General features: G+C 44.5%; 1 protein-coding gene across 2 annotated transcripts in view; it reads right to left on the bottom strand.

Annotated features, from left to right (window-relative positions):
- The window catches only part of IDH3B (isocitrate dehydrogenase (NAD(+)) 3 non-catalytic subunit beta), a 149500-nt gene extending 134543 nt beyond the window's left edge, over positions 1-14957 (bottom strand). The window contains exon 1 of one of the 2 annotated variants that reach the window (XM_078678737.1): positions 14844-14957. In XM_078678737.1, coding sequence (XP_078534863.1) covers positions 14844-14879 — 36 coding nt within the window. In that variant the 5' untranslated portion in view covers positions 14880-14957. The remainder of the gene's footprint in view (positions 1-14843) is intronic. The other variant, XM_078678736.1, reaches the window with a different exon arrangement.
- Between the last annotated feature and the right edge of the window lie 2793 nt (positions 14958-17750).

The following is a 17750-nucleotide window of genomic DNA, read 5'->3' as shown; positions in this document are numbered from 1 at the left end:
TAAAACGCAGAGTCCATGTAATTTGGTGGTTAAGTTACCAATTTTGTAATTTAAAGAATATGGGGCATATTAGTAACGCAGGCGATATGAAATTATCGCAGATTTTGCGGCCGTTTTCGGCCGAGAAGCGGCGATAATTACATCGCCCTATTAGCAAGCTGTCGCCAACAGCAGTTAACAACAGTTTGTAGGCGATAGCGAGCGGTTTGGGGCCCGCTTTGCATGTCAGCAATATTTATCGCTAATGACATGCAAAGTAGGCATACCCAACCTGTTAGCGAATGAAAGCAGTCGCTAACATCGCTATCGCCTATTAGCAACGCAGGCGTACCGATAAAATAATTTGCGCTAGGCGCAAATATCGCTGAAAACTAATGCCTGCTCAGACCACTTCTTAACCTGTATGTCCAATGGGAGTTGTATATTCAGGTTAAGACCCTATTGGCGTTAATGCCTGAATATCGCATTGAGCCGCTATCGCCGGATATTTTATCGCATTTGAGATAAACGTTGCTAATAGCACGTTATCTCTGCGATAAAATCCGGCGATGCGCGGCGATAGAAAAAATGTCTCTAAGCTTATTTAGAGATAAATATCGCTAGTTGTTGATAATATGCCCCTGTGTTTCTAAACCAGGATACTTTACTTGTGAGATCCAATGAACACAACGGCACCTTGTAACGCAGTTCTTTATGCTGCCAGGTAGTGCTTACAAGAAGCTGAAGCCCTTATTATTTACTCTAGAGCCAGGCATGCATGGCAAGGGCTTCGAGGCACTGATTCACTCCCAAACGGGGCCACCTTCCACGTTAGCAAAGGTGTTTATCCCAAAAAACCTTTATCTGCAGGTGTCGAAGGGATCAGGGACGAAGTCTGCCCATAGCCAGGGACTGATAATCCAATAACGTTAGTGAGCACCTAGACGGGTGTGGAGGGGGTGGGGTAGGGTTACTGACTGAAAGCACCGGAGCGTCATCCAGTCGAGTGGTTCATACAACCCCCATGGCGCTCTAAAACCAAAACATTTCTTATCGCACTTCACGCTCACACAGAAACAGGGAAACAAATAAAGATCCTACAGCCGTGGATGGATCTGATTCCCAAAACATTTTGGACATTTTTGCCCGCAAGTAAATGACCCTGCATGGGTACAGAAAATCCATAGGAATTATAAAGGTTTTCAAGCGCGCGCCTCAAAATCTGCGACTGTCGCATGTTTACAGAGGCACTGCTGGAAAGCCTTTGTGAATTCCGAAAAACGACTGCCTGCATTTGGTGAAAGGCATGGTGGAATCGGTTTAAAGTCCACTGTTTTGGGAGAGATTCTCAGCAACGGATTCTCGTCACTCCTACCAGAATTTAATATGAGACCTTGTCAGTTTCCTGCTTCCAGAGTATATGGCCTGGTGGACGATTTTGGGGACCCTTTCACCTACTTTAATCACTGCCCTAAGGGGGACGTACTTGATATATATAGCTGGCCAAACTTAATTTAATTTTCTCTTATAACTTTCCAAGTACAGTACCAGTTACCACACCCACTTTTGTTAGGAGGGGTATCCAGAGTCGCATAGATTTTATTCTTTTTTCCAAGTCACTGGGGAAATGGGTGCTGGATTATAGCCTTGCTGACTCTCAATTGAGTGACCATAGACTGTTGGCCCTTTCATTGCTTGCCCGTCCTTTGTCGCTAAGGCTGTCGTGAATTATCGCCTCCCCCATATATTTTCTAGGAACCATGGGGTTATCAAGAGCTGGGCAGAGAACGATGAAACCACCTTTCTAACTCAGCTTGTGGTCTCCTCTCTTTGGCATTTTTTAAAATGCCTAGTCGATGATTGTAAACAGGGTAGTGGCCTGGAGCTTCTAGAGAGTTTTAATAGAATTTGCAGTACAGCTTATTAACTGATTTTGGTCCCAGTTTGGTTAGATAGTAGATCGCTCACTAAATGGTTCAATCTCCATTGCACCAAAGCACACACCATCTGCATGCTACCCTAAAGTAGAACCCAAGAGACCAGAAAGTAATTAGAAGCTGCAGATCCTTCTCATTGTACATAAATAGCCAAGAGGAAAATCTGCTGGAACTTCAGCCCGACTGCCCTCGCAAGAGTAACCACCCTTGTTCAATGCCAGTTTATACCAACAGTACTGTCTTAATGACCAGGACAGCAATCGGCTTACAACGCTTGCTGGATTGTTTTTTGTCAGTTCATGACTAGCTTAGATCTGAAGGTTAACCAGGCCAAGAACCATGTTATGATCTTTGGTGCAAAGAAAAAGAACATCACCTCCTTTGCAGTTACTATCGCTAAGGATAGCACTGTGCCTTAGTTCTCATATCTAGGTATTCCCTTCGACTCTCATTTAGCATGGGGGCCCCTTAAAGACCAGTGGAGCCGCTGCTTTTTCTAAAGCCGTCGAGGCTCTCCTCAACTTTGCCCACAGATTAGGCCATAAGCCAATTAAGGAACTTGTGGACATTTATGAAGTCAAAAGCTGTGCCGTTGCCGCCTATGGGGCCGGGTTATAGGGCATCACGGATGAGCAGAGCATAGAAGCAATTGAGAATGGTTTTATCAAAAGGTTACTATCTGTCCCCAGAAGCACCAGCTCTTTCATTTGCCACTCTAAGGTTGGGATCGGTATATACATGATTTTATAAGGTTGTAACCACTCCTCCTGTTGTTTCGAATTTGATCTAGGAGTCTGACTTTATTCAATAGAGCCGTGCTCGCCGACTGTCCCAAACTGGACCAGGCCTGACCATTCCCTGGATAAGGTATATTCGTGACACTTGCATAAGTCTGGGACACGAAGACCTGTTCAGCTCTCCTAGTAGATGAGCAGTTGCCTCCCACACTTCAGTTAAGAGAACTTTTTTAGTCAGCCGAATGGATGAGAGAATTTGGAGGGTTGTTATATGCTCACTGTCCAGGCATACATGCGGATTTGCATAAACAATAGCATTGAACCTTACCTCACATGGGTGTGTTATGAGCACCACAGATTTTAGTTAGTCAGATTCAGACTATACTGTGCTCTTTCTGGCCGGTTTTCCACATCAGGGCTGTTTATTCCATAGTCTACCTGCTTGTCCCTGTGACAGTCACTCAGCATAAAGCACAATTCACTTGATGTTTTTCTGTAAATGTTATTCTTTGCTGATAAAAAGCTATCTGCCTCCTTTTTTAAAAGAAGAGAACATTCGATACTGTAAGTCGCCTTTCAATTATTTACAGACTCTTTCCTCTTTGAAAATTTGTTTTCTAACTGCCACTTTCATTCTGTGTGCGATAAAGCAGAGGGCGGCGTTGATTATGTGATAATTGATGCACTCTTATTTGCTGGTGTCTGCATGTGTCTCTTATATTTTATGGTATTTGTACTTTATGGTTTTTATTGTGTTTTAATTGCAATCCGCCTGTTGTATAAATTTATTGCCGTTTGTATTCGTCTGTATGGATTTACCGTTTTATACTTTTATGGTCTAGCTTGACCGAATAAAGTTGCAGTTGACTGACTGAATGTTTTTTTTTGTTGGTTTCATAGTTTATTGTATGATTGATTAAAATCGTTACAATTTGCAAAAAGGTAAAAATGACATAACATACGCAAACGGAAAAAACACCTAAGCGAAGTCACACTCAATGCAAAAAGGGCTTACGGTCATTAAAATTTAAACAACACTAATAAAACACATGCATTGTGAAATAAAGTGCAAGTACTAAGCCTCAGGCATATATTCTTTTGATCTGATCCGAGTTAGTCTTAAGCTATTAAATTACTCTTACCATTTTAAAGTGCGAGTGTGCCTAAGAACCAGCAGCTTTATGATAAGAACTGCGCGCAGTGATACTTAAAACAAGAAATACAATGCTTTATAATACAATTACAGTCAGTCTTCAAAGGTCCCACTGTGCATTTAATCAATTATGGGTTGAGCATGTGGAACGCTAGTTACGGGGGCTTTGAAGGTGCTTCATTGACTGAATGAAATACCACTGACTCTTGGAAAATATATCCACTACCCAACCACAAAAGTCTAAAAAGGTACAAGTCACGTACTGGGGGAGAAAGAAAAGAAATGAACAAACTCAACTTACATTTACACTACTGTCCCTTGAACATACATGTGATGCAATGTTGATGTCTTTTATCGCAAAAGATACAAATGTTTTTTTGCTGCAAGTGTCACACCAGTAACCAGCCTCTAGACATTCCGCAGGCCTTAAGAAAACAGGTTTTCAAGGCGTGCCTCCTAGAAGTGCATGCTACTCCCTTCTTGTTGTCCAAGGGCCATTAAAGGATCTATTAAAGGCCTCATTGGGTTTGGTTAATTCTGTCATATTCAATGTGCCTGTTGTTATATATACAAGTGCTCAAATGCCCCTACTCTCGGGTTAGATCAGACTTATACAAATACACTTAGCGATATATGTTATCTTGCATTTAACGCTGTATATTAAAGGATAAACTACGGCCACCTCCATGAACATATATTTTTTTCTTATTTCTTATACCCAAAGCTTGGGCACTTGTCAGATCAGTTATTTCAGCCTCACTCCGGATGGATGGATTATCTACTGCTTATTTTTCAGCATCTGTGTTCCTGAAGTAAAAGAACAGGAGCACTCATATCTGCACATCTAAATCACTTTTTGTGACCACTACTTTACTATCCCACGGTTGATGTTCCCCAGAATAATCATCTCACTCTTGACTTGTACATCTTTCTGTATTAGAGGCCTCTTCCATCAATCTAGGCAGAGATCTTCTTCCAGCAATGCCCATCATCATCATCCTTTGCCTCCAGTAGGCGTCTCCAGGTGCCTAACATCACCAGCCCGGAGCATCGTGTCTGCCTCATCCCACCGGTTCTCCAATACAATCCTGATATTTACAGCATTACTGAAATTCAGCAGGACCTTGGATCAACCACCAGCTCTTTCTTCACCATGACCTGGTTTTCAATTTTCCAAACACTTATCTCCATATCTGTGAGGGGCACTGTCCATGCTTCAGACATACTGTGCAGCGAGGTCACTAATGCCAAGATAGTCCTGGTCTTTTTGTGTACACCCTCAAGTGATGCAAACAGAGCCTCCTCTCCCACTCTATCAAATTATTGATGGAACAGTTACGCAATATGTATGAATTAACAAAATAATAACAATGGAGCAAGAATTCTAGATTGGTTGCGGTGGGTACATTCTTTTACTTGCGCCCAAACAATTAGTGTGGATGTTGGATATTTTTTTACAGTTTCCACTTGGTGCTCAGACACAGCAGATTTGTGACTGGTTTGTGGAAGATGTCCAACGGCTGGTGTGGGAACCGGGTTTTAAGGTTTCCAAAGGCTGAGAAGGGACTAATGCAGGTTTAGGTGCTCATATTTCCATCTGCAACTCTAGACAACATTTGTGCTTTCATCCGATCACTTCCCCTGCGCTGGCGCTTGGATTTATATGGTCTTCTATCTGGGCTCTTTTTGATGATTTGGGGTTTCTGGACAAATGCACCTGCTCGTCAGCTACTTTCTTGCCTATGCTACGTCACTCAACATATCATGCATGTCTTTGCTGGACAGCTAAGTCTCAGACAGTGATAGTATTAGGACAAAAAAGGAGGCCATAGCAGATGTTTAATAAGCATGTGCTGCACCAGGGCATTCAGGCTTCCTGTTCTAGCCCACTTTATCATCCACGTATGACAGTGCACAGTAGCTGCCGCTGTGAAGGAGCACAGTTTCCTGTTCTCAAAGGTATTCAGGCAGCATGTCCCTATTAGGTTGTTCTGTGAAGGTGTTGTACTGTTTCTGCAAGGATACATGTGCTGTTAGAAGCCTTACTGCTTCACTTCCTGAATCTAGAGGCCCTTGTGAGAGTAAGGCATGGCAGGCAATTGAAACCTGGAAACTGGGAATACTTCAGTACATTCTAGATGCAGACTAATAGTCCTTGCTAATGTGACTCCAAGACCGTCTTGAGCTCCAGGTCCTTCAAGTAGGTAACTGTGTTACCATCGCTTCTTATAGTTAGCTCGTGCCTCTGTACACCATCATTTACAGCATGTTCAATACCGTTTACACCATTTCAATTTTAGGACTGCGTTAAGTGTTTTGATGCTGCTCCTAGTGCGTTATCAGCCACTTTGCTATTCTCTCCAACAAACCCTCATATGAGCGGCCACACAGCAGAGCTGCAAAGAACACGATGGGCACCACCTTGCTTTCATAGACTTGCAGGATCATACGTTGCCACCATAATGACACGCAATACGCTTCAGTCCTCCAATAATCCCATTTGGTTGGCTGGATCCAAAAGTTGTCCATTTCAACTCTTCTTTTGCAAATTAATTGAAAAAAATTCAGTGAATAAAACGCACAACCCTGAAGATATATTTTTTCAAGCTATGTTATGTGTTCCCTATACTGGTAGGGATATTGACTATTGTACAAAAGGGCATAAAAAGATAACAGCACAAAAAATAAGACAAAGATAAACTTAGGAGAAATAAGAATAACATTTTCATACATACTTTACACCAGTAGAGTTGCAGGTAAACAACTATACTAAAAATAAAAGTAATGCGCTAATAAGCAAAGGTAAGTTGTAAAAATACAAAGATGCTGAAGGCCTGACAAAAAGAATTTTTTAAATAACTGTGAAAATGTGAAGATTTAAAGGAAGCTCTATATACAATCCTGGGTCGGAACCCAAAAAGGATTGTTAGGAGCAAATGGCAATCAGGAACTTGTAAAAGTAACACCATCTTGCAACAAAGATCTCAGAGGAGAAAAAGAAGCACGTTCCTTTGCCTTAGTGAGCGAGGACAAGGGCAAAGCAAGGCAAATCCGAGGAACAAAAAGATAGCCCTGTACAGTAGTTTGTCTTTGACCCTTTGTTTACGTGACATTGTACATGCTCTTTTTTTTTACTGAGTTCTGACCGAAAACTCCAGAGTATTTAGAAGGCAGAAGGCATCCACATTTGCTCCATGTCAAGCTTGTTTCTGCCTTCACTGTACTTGATGTTCCTTTTCCTTATGGCTGAAATAGAACGTGTGGTTGCAGTGGTAAATGATGAAGAACACAAGTTTTGAAACAATCTGGGCCACAGGTTCAAGATCAGTCTGAAAGAGGAAGTGACATGGGTCAGTTGAGAGCAACCAGCAGCACGGGCCAAGGAACAGTGATCCACTGGCGTTTGTGTCTAAAGAACAGGGGGGGGCGGGCTGGGGTGGTGGTGGTAAGACTGTGGTCCAAATAAAGCTAGGAGTTGGTTCCTACGGTTTGAAGAAAAAGACGATTGGGGAGGGGTTGGTGATTTTCAGGTCTGTGATATGAAGAACAAAACTGGGGGCTGGAGGGGAGGCTAAGCAGGGTTTATTCCAGTGTTCAGGACTGGATGGAGACGAACCATCAGGAGCACCAGCCGGGGACCATCATGAGATGCAAAAGGGGGAGGAAGTCACCAAGGGACAAGATGGGGAAGACAGCGTCACAAAAGGGAGCACCCCACAAGGACCACCAGAAACTGGGGTACTGCATTAATGCTAACAGGCCAGGGTGGACATTAGGGGAACAAGCAGCATATGGGGGAGTTGGGCATTCAAGTTCAGGAGCAACAGACTGGAGGTAGAGTGGCCAACCATCCACAATTTGCAGGATTGTCCTGCAATTGTCACTGATGTGTCCTCATGCCCTTACAAAGGAACTGTGAGATGCCCACGGTTCCACATTCTGGTTCACTGCACCTTTCTCCCTGCCACATTTAACACTTTCATAACCACACTTATAAAACAACTCTCACTCTTTCGGCCGTTTATGAGCTGTGAGAAAAGTACCTATTGGTGGTCTTGGGATAGGAGTTTCAGCACAGTAGAAGTCCTGTACAAGGCAACCACAGAAACACGTTCAGCTAGAGAGATACAAGCCCAACTACCTGTAGATGAAAAGCCACGAATGCGCAAACGAAAACCCTTCTGGGGACCTGTCCTGGGAGTATGTCTGTGGTGTTTAGTGCTTCCATTAAACCGGTTTCAAAGTGCTGATATATTCCCACATAAGTGGACGAAATACAAGGCACGTAGGATTTGCCCAGTACCAAACACTTAATGGTAGACCTGAGAAGGGAGCACACTGATACTCCCTACAGAGGCTTAACATTTACCACCATATTCCATTTTGGTGAATATACCATGAGAATGGGCAATTCTCACCCCCTTCCAGGTAATATCCAGCACACATTTTCAACGACATACTTACTAGTAGCTTTTACATTGAACCCCAATACTCCCTTTCTCATACATGCCAACAGACCCTATGCAGCTGGGAGACGCACGATATTCTATGCAAAAATTGCCTTTTTTTCTTTTAGATTTATCCGACCTAATATTTCCTCAGCTTCGATAGAAGTCAATTGGATAAACATTCCCCCATTTTTTTTCAGACTTCCCTACTTGCCAGTCGTAAAATATTGGCAGGTACGCATTCTTGGCAAAAGGGAGCAGAGGAAGAAGCTGAAAAGGCGACTGCCACAGAGCACACAAGTTGGCCAAATAGGGTACTGGAACTAAAAAGCATGTTTCCTGGTTCCACATTTCCAACTAGTACAATAGACCACAACTGGGGTGGCAGTGGAGTGGTGTGGCTCACTGGTTAGAGGCGGCAGACCCGGAAGCAGAGAACGGCCCGGGACCAGGGTTCAATTCCCGACGTGGCAGGGTCGTGGACCAGGGTCAGCGGACTCGACAATTCTCGCCTCGGTGCCTCTTCTAACCAGGGATCACACTCGGCAACTCTGGGCATTAAACTTGCCTCATCTCTACAACTGCCCCCCACAGATGCCGGGGATGCCTGGTTTCACCTTGGAGATACCCAGAAGGGACCATCTCGCAGGGAAAGCCAGGACAGGTTCCCCAGCGGTCTTCAGTGCCGGGACGCTTACGGGCAGCCGTGCGCTTTACAAGTCCCACACATTTACATTTACAGTGATTCTAATGTAAAGGTGACCTGTCTCACAACAACATTCTAAGATGCCAGTTGACAGGCGAGAACATTCCAAATAGACCATGAGGCAAGGAGGCATGGTGGAGGAAGGGAGTATGGAATGCGGGAGGAAATGGTACAGTACTGGCAGGAGAATAGGAAGAAGAAATATGTTGATGAAAAGTGAACTCCTAACAACTTAAAAGAAAAACCTTACAACTGGCTGCTGTTCCCAAGTAAATGTCACTGTGTTGTGGTCCCTGCTCAGCTTCAGAATATGGTGTTTTTCCCCTATATATGCAGGTGAAATGGTAAAGCTGAGATTAGATGTCGAGTATCATAGTTCCATGGCTAAAACATACCCACTGCCCTGTGCAGTAGGTGCATACTAGGTAGTCTGAGTGGTAGGTTTCGGATGTTTACTGTTGGATTATCAAAGCTTAGGACAATCCCCTTTCATTTTAATACCAGAGTTGTTCATTCTCTAAACTTGTCTCTAAAAAATTGCAATGGCGTGCAGTCAGAGCTTCCTCTAGGTCCGAGGTCTTCAAACATTTTAGCTCTGACCCCCCCCCCCCCCCAGCAAAATGTTTTGAAGTAAGCGCCCCCCCTGCAAAACTTAATTCAAAGATCAGGGAGCAGGAGAGGCAGGGCTGAGCGCAGAGGCAGAACTTTTGAGATCATATCATAGATCTTTTTTTTTAGCTCATAATCCACAATAAATGTGAAACATGTAATAGGACAAAATCATCAAACAAGAAGAGAAGTTGACTAATAAACTGTTCTCTCCATAATTTGGTTATTGCGAGCGCCTCGCACTCCAGGGCCCAGACGCAACTGCGCCTACTGCAATAATGATAGCTGAAGTCCTAGGTAGAAGTCTATCTCCTCTGCCTCTTTCACAACTTGCCGGCCATGCCTGGCCTCACCCCAAACTTGAACCAGGTTATCCATTACTTTTTTTTTTTTTTAGGTTCTATATAGGGCGGTCTCGGCCCAGGGGCATTGGAACACTTTTTTTTTAGGTACTGGGCGATTAAGTGATTTGCCCAGAATCACACAAAGTTGAGCTGACTTGAACTAGGTTCCAAAGTAGGCAGCTCTCGCTGTTAGACCACATCTCCTCCCTTTTAGAAAACAAGTAGCTCCAACGTGTTGCCCTCATCTTTTTGCAGCAAAGGTGCTCCCATCCCTAAGCTGCTAAGGAAAATTAACGCCATCTTATTTTTTAGAATCAGAGTCATAATTGTGTGTTGCCGCACTGTGAGCAAGCCGGGCTGAAGACGGCTGGAATGCCAGAAACCGGTCCTCGGAAGCTTGTTTCCGGTCCAGGGAAGACATGGCTTGGCAGTTCGGGCTGGACTGTTCCCATGAGGCACAGGGTCAGACTGATTTGCATATAGCCATGTCTGAACTGGGGTGGCAGAGTGGGCTAAAGAACGGTGTGGGTATGCTCAGACGTGAGTCCCTTGCTCACTTTGCCACTGGATTCTAGCAAGCCGGGCTGAAGACGGCTGGAATGCCAGAAACCGGTCCTCGGAAGCTTGTTTCCGGTCCAGGGAAGACATGGCTTGGCAGTTCGGGCTGGACAGTTTTTTGGACGACTTTTTTATCGACAAGATCGTGAAGATCAAAGCCAACATTCCCACAGTGCCTCAACCCCGTCCCACCTGCTCCCCTATCTGTCCCTCTTCCCCTTTCGCCCTTTTCCCTCCCATCTCCACCGATTTATTTTTTAAACTTTTGGTCAAAATCAAGTCAGGTTCTCCTGCGGATTGCGCGCCAGCACGCATTCTCAAAACTCTTTTCACCAACTGTCCTGCCCCCCCTCTTGCTCTTCTTAATTCCTCTTTGGCTCTTGGATCTGTCCCCTCTTCCTTCAAATCCGCTATAGTCCTTCCCATCCTAAAAAAAACTGGCCTAGATCCCTCTCTTCCCTCCAATTTCCGCCCCATTTCTCTTCTTCCCTACCTCGGCAAGATCCTTGAAGCTCATGTCACTTCCTGCCTCTCCACTTATATAGAGGAGAACGGCCTCCTTGCATCTCACCAGGCGGGATTCCGCCCGGGCCATTCCACGGAGATGTTGGTCCTCGCAGTCTTGGACGAGCTCAAGGGGAAGGCCGATTCCAACCTCCCCCAAGCCCTGGTCCTTCTTGATCTGTCCGCTGCGTTTGACACGGTTGACCATTCCATCCTTCTCGACCGTGTCAGCGCAGCGGGCATCCGGGGCGCGGCCTTCTCCTGGCTGGCGTCCTTCCTGCGGGACAGGTCCCAGGCAGTCCATCTCCCCGTTTTTTCTGCTCCCCCCCGCCCTGTCACTTGCGGTGTTCCCCAAGGTTCCTCTCTTTCCCCCCTCCTTTTCAATCTTTACATTAACCCCCTCATCACCTCTCTCCTTGAGCTGGGGGTCTCGGTGTACAACTACGCAGATGACCTCCAGCTCGTCTTTGATCTTTCCTCTTCCCCTGACTCTCTTCCCAAGTTCTGCTCCATTCTAGTTTTCATCTCTGACTGGATGAGCGCTAACCATCTGAAGCTCAATCCAGACAAGACGGAACTTGTTCTCACGGGTGGCCCCTCCAACCCTTGGTCCCCTGCACATTGGCCCCTCTCTTTTGCCCCCCCCTGGTGCCCGCCTCTTCTGTTCGCACTCTTGGTATTAAAGTCAGCCATGACTTATCCATGCACAGTCAGATCAGCTCTGTCGTGTCTTCCTGCTTTCTCTCTCTTCGTTTAATCCGGAAAATGTCACGCTTTTTTTCTACCGATGCACTTAAATCCATAGTCATGGCCTTGGTCATCTCCCGCCTTGACTATGGGAATGGCTTGTACGTGGGCATACCGGCTTACGAATCCCGCCGCCTACAGGCCATTCAAAATCAAGCTGCTCGTCTTATTCTTTCCCTTCCCAAATCTTCTCATATCACCCCGGTTCTCAAATCACTTCATTGGCTTCCAGTTCACTTTAGATCCTTTTTCAAATTGGCCTGTTTAGCTTTTCGGGCTAATTTCCGTTCTGCGCCCCTGTTCATCACTTCTCTTGTTTCTTCTCATGCCCCGGTCCGCACTCTCCGCTCTTCTTCTCTTTCTCTTCTTCACATCCCTCGCTTCCGTAAATCCAGAACGGGGGGCACTCGGTTCTCAGTCCTGGCCCCCCAGTTCTGGAACAGTCTCCCTCGCTCTATCCGTTCCATTCCCATCTACACTCACTTCCGAAAAGCTCTTAAAACTTTTCTTTTCTCTCAGGCATTCCCCTCCTAAACCTCCTTGGGTTCCCTCTGCTGAGCTCTGATCAGGTCCCCAGCGCCAGGAAGCCGTTCGGCCACCATGCGCTTTATTAAATACTGTATTCATTCATTCATTCATTCAAGCCGGGCTGAAGACGGCTGGAATGCCAGAAACCGGTCCTCGGAAGCTTGTTTCCGGTCCAGGGAAGACATGGCTTGGCAGTTCGGGCTGGACTGTTCCCATGAGGCACAGGGTCAGACTGATTTGCATATAGCCATGTCTGAACTGGGGTGCCAGAGTAGGCTAAAGAACGGTGATGGATTAAACCCAGATCTTTTGACTGGGTGTGAGTGTTTGATTGATTCAGATGCTCCGTCCATCACCACCCCCTTTCGTACCACCGCACAGTGAAAGGCCCTTTGCAAAGCTTGACTGGTCACTTTTCTGTTGCTTTTTGCTATATTTGGGTATTAATGAGGTGAAACATATGCCCAGATAGTGTTACTCAATGCAATAATGAAAAATAACAAAGTAAATGTATCACAAAATATGCTGTAGAACGCCACGCAATTTTCATTTTTGTGCCACATAATTTAGTCAACCCTGTCACATGATTTGGTCAGCCCAACGCATAATTCCAGTGACCCTGGCTTTAATTGGCCACTCATAATGCTGGACCCTGTGCAACTGGTTAAGGAACAATTATAAAAGCTGCTGAGGAGCTAATTTATGCTTTAACTGATGGAGTCCGAGTGCTTTTTACCACAGGCTCAGAACTTTTAGCTCTATAAATACTCAAGTTACTATTACCCACTGTGAAAAACAGGATTAAATTCAGCAAATCTCTGGTCTGACACAGACATCTGCTGTGATTGATTTAGCTAACTGAGGTTTATAATGTAAGACAGAATATGTTCCAAAATTTAGTTTCATTTACTTTGTTTTTTCAGTTATTGTTTGTGCGTGTTTTTTTGTATGCAATTATCTGAAGGTGCAAAATTATATAGTTATTCAGTATATTGAATTTAGCCCTGAACCGCGTCACCCTACTCGCTGGCTGTGCGACGGTACACTCAGGATTACAGTTGCACTTTTTAATGCAGTTTAACTTCTGCATATGAAAGAAGACATCCTTGAGAACCGCTTCCAGGCCATTTTCATTTATGAGTCCTTCCTTGCAGACGTTGAATGTGGGAATGCAGTCATGGACCCCCAAGGGAGCACGCCACGCAGCTTTAAGACCTGTGCTCTGGGCAGTGAGATTAAAACTCATGTACAATATGAATATTAATCACATGAGAAAAAAAAAATCAACCTTTGGCGAAATTATATCTTTTAAGATGGCTCAATGCAGAGGTGAGAGATTTAGAACGAACCCCCAATAATGTGTTACACGACTCATTGTGCTTCTGCTCCCCAACACATAGCTTCTAGTGTCTTCCTGTATGTAAAGTGTCCTTTTAAGTGATAACAGAAAGTTTGGCCACCCTGAGGGGAAGGGCCGACAAGGACCACTAGGACAGAGGGTGGAGGTGAGCTGGGGGAATGGCAGAAGAACTGGAAAAGCACACTAAAATATTTACAAAGCTAGAATTTTGTCACCTGCAGGCACATAAGATCCCTTCAAAAAATTCTGAACACCATAACACTTACTGGAAGCAGGGCATGTTATATGTATGCTATATTCAATACAGCAGTAAGCACACTGATCATTCAAACCTTCAACCAGCCATGACACACGTATGCCAGTAGCAAGTACGTAAAGAACAAGAGAGATCTGGCAGTGGCACACCCAAAATTGTTGTATACAGATTGCTCGCTGCTGCAGTTGTTTGGCCCCAAGGCACAGGCTGGGAGAGACTAAGATGCACATGTAGAGAGCGTGGTTGGCAGAGGCACATTACAATAGCTATGTTTGAGAGCTGGACCAGTGGGTGGGAGGTGGGAAGTAGAGGGGGGGAGGGAGTCCGTAAAAAAAAAACTTTATTTGGTTAGTCAGAAACCATAAAGCACACAATAAATAATTTTAAAAACTGTCAAAATTTAAAAGAATGGCATTTCCAAAAATGTAATGCATTGTTTAAAGTGTTTACAATTTTTATAAAATTTCCAGTCCTGTTCCAGCCCCAATTATTTATTCCAAGTCCGCTTTTAGTAGAAGGTTGTCGATCAATGTCAGGAAATTTACCCCGCGGCAAATTAAAATAATTCCATCCCATGTTTATAATCTGATTTTGGTTTCACAAGATCGCGCTCCTCGTGTGTTTTGGTCGGGTTCAACTGAAGATAATCGAAGACTACAGCATCCACAATGCATTGCATTCCAACCCAGGACTCAACGTGAAATGATAAAATATTCCCAGAGGATAATTACAGGCCTGTGCAGGGCAAGGACTAGAGCCACCGAGGCCAGTGCTGCGGGTCACCCAGGTCAGGAGTGCAGGCCAGGGACCCCAGAGGCAACAGCACAGGTGACCAACAGGCTGGTCTAGCGATGGCTCCTTCCCTTATCCTTCTCAATCTCTTCAACACTGGGGCTCCCAGGGGAACAGTGTCTCTCTCTCTACTCCACCGTTACCCCCTCCAGCTCCCCTGTCTCCCCGCACTCTTAAAGCCTCACCTGGGGAACAGCAAGGACCTTCCTGAGCGCCGCCATCTTTCAACCTCCGGAGCACTAGACAAAGACGAAGGACAAGAGCCAGTCACAAACTACTGGATGTTTGTTGTCTGTATTTGGTGATAAGTCAGGTTCGCTGCGTATGAAGGTATAATATTTTAAATACTTTTTTGAGACGCTATTACTTAAAAAACTTTACGTCTCTCCTTTTCGAAATTAAGAACTCGGACAGCATTTCACCCCCTTTGAACAGTTTTTTTCGCTGTATTGTAGTTTTATAATTGACATTTTATTATGGACGTCAAGTGGAAGCTTGCGATGAACCAGGTTTGGGGGGGGGGCGGGGCTAGGGGGGCGTTGACTTCAGACGCCATCTTGGATTGGTGTGTTTGGATGGTTTTAAAATGCTTTCGAATTCGAACATGAAATTGAAAAGGGCATTGTGAGCTAGTGGCCCACTGTTTGAGGGCTACTGCTCTTAAAGAGTTTCAAACATATATCTGAAATTAGAACTGGAAATACAAAAGTTCCTAACTTTACATAAAAAGTTTAAATTCCATTAAGAGCACAGTCGCTTGTATTCTGCTTGATTCTTTACTTACACAGCCATTGCTTTCAGGTTTTCAGATTATCATACATGGCAACATTTAACCGCATGCGCGCAAGCGGTTTTCCCGCTGCGCGCTGCGATTTTAAAAAAAAACGCGTTACGTGACGAGCTCAGCTCGTCATCCGCGTAGCGCAGGTTACGCCCATGACGAGCTGATCAGCCCCGAAGGGGTTAAGAAGAGGAAAAGGAGATTTTAAAAAACATAATCAGGAGAATGTATTTCTTCTATGATTGACTTCTACTGTGCCAAGGTGTATTGAAGTATGAGTGGGGGTATGAGTGTCTGAATGGATGATTTAGTAGGTGTACAACTCACTGTATAAGTCAGTGATTAAATGTGTCTTACTGAATGCATGGTTTAGAGACTAAATAATGTGAATGTCTTTATTTAGTGTGTAAGCGGCTGCATGGCTTGGTGAGTAGCTACATGAGTGTCTATATGGGTTATTTATTGGTTGTATGAGTATCTGTATGGGTGGCTGAGTGTCTTTGTTGGTGGGTGGGGGTGTGTATGACTCTGTGCATAGATATGTGAGTAGTTGTTTTACTGTGTGTATAGGCTCAAGAGTGCATATGGAAACATCTGTATGTGTGGGTGAGTGTGTGTATGGGTGTGTTGGTGAGTACATGGATGTATCAGTGGTGCATGTGTGAGTAACAACATGTTTTAAAACATTATATGTGAGTGTTGGAGGGAATAAATGACTAAATGTGAGAGAGTGTTTGCAAGAGTATGTATAGATGAGTGTGTGTTTCTATGAGTGATTGTTTAAGAGAGTAAGTATGTGTTAGTATCTCTATAAAACAGTGTGGTGGTGTGTGTATGACTGTATAAGCAAGGAAATGGGTGTATGATAGTTTCTTTGCATGACTGACCAGATGTATGAGTAACACTTTGGGTGAGTGGCAGTGTGTGAATGTCTATATGGGTTTATGAGTGAATGTATCAGTGGCTGTATAGATGAATGACTGTGTGTATGAGTGACTGTATAGGTTAGTGGGTGGATGCGTGTGTAGATGTATGAATCACTGAGCAGGTATGTACTAACTGCTATTGCTCTGTCTATGGTTTCGATATTGGTGGTCTGTATTTTAGAGTGGGTGTATGAAAGATTTTATTAGGATATGAGGAGGTGCATCAGATGATCATGTCGATGATGTAATCAGTGATGTCATCAGTGATGTAATTTGAGATGTCATAAGTGATGTCATGGGTGATGTAGCTGAGCATGTCATGAGTGATGTAATATGTGACGTCATCAGCAGTGCATTGCGGGGGCGCGAGTTATAGTTAGGTCTACTTACTATAAAGGCCGAATTTCTATGGTTTTATACGAGTGAAATCTTCAACTGACTATAATGTCCCTGAAACCTATGTTTTTTTCAGTGAATTTCTAAGGTTTTTTAAATGCTAATTTCTAACTATAACGTGCCTGAAACTTATGTTTTTTTCAGTGAATTTCAAAGGTTTTTTAAATGCTAATTTCTAACTATGCCTACAAAGGTAGGACATGTGAAGAAAGAGGAAGAAAAGCGCAGAAAGAAGCAAGACAAATGCAGAAAGAGACAACAGAAGTCCAAAAAGATGAAGAAAAGTGCAGGAATAAGAAGAGATGTGCAGAAAGAACCAACAGAGGAGCAGAAATAGGCCTTGTTGCAAAATCATCCTGTGCCCACAACTTTTCAGACGGGCACTGGTGGTAACGGACTCTGACTAACCAGGCCTAGAGCCAGTGCAATGCTAAAAGACACTTCGAATACAGTGAAAACAACTACATACACTAGGGAACACTATGCGTTGGGGTACTCCTGTGATTACCATGACCTCCTCTGTAAGGCTCTAGTACATAACAGGGCAGGGGGAATAAAACTACCTCTAAGTCAGAGGTACAGAAATATGCTACTTTAACTAGTAGTCGCATTTGCAGAGTGGTGGAGAAAGAGTGCTGGGCGTCCAACCATCGCTCAGGAATTCCGCTGTGTTAAACTTACAGGAGCTACCAGCAGGGATTCTTGGCCCCCAAACTCCCTCAGGACTAAATAGGACTTCATCCCCCATCCCGTAGTCTGCCACGAGGCACGTTTGCAGAGTGGTAGAGAAAGGGGGCCATGGCCTCCGTAGACGTTTTGGCAATCCCACAGTGTGGGACTTACTGGAGGTAACAAGAGGGGTAGTTGACCCTCAAGGACATCCTTGGGGGGCAACTTCCCAAACTATTACCTCCAGTCAGTCCCACACAGCAGCATTGGTAAGTACTCGTACCAGGATACGCTCACTTTGCCCACCACTCTACAAACGC

Source organism: Lissotriton helveticus, chromosome 2_2 (genome assembly GCF_964261635.1).
Source record: "Lissotriton helveticus chromosome 2_2, aLisHel1.1, whole genome shotgun sequence".
In the NCBI taxonomy this organism is placed as follows: domain Eukaryota; kingdom Metazoa; phylum Chordata; class Amphibia; order Caudata; family Salamandridae; genus Lissotriton; species Lissotriton helveticus.
Note: the sequence above shows the minus strand (reverse complement) of the source record. Positions and strands in the feature narration are given on the sequence as shown.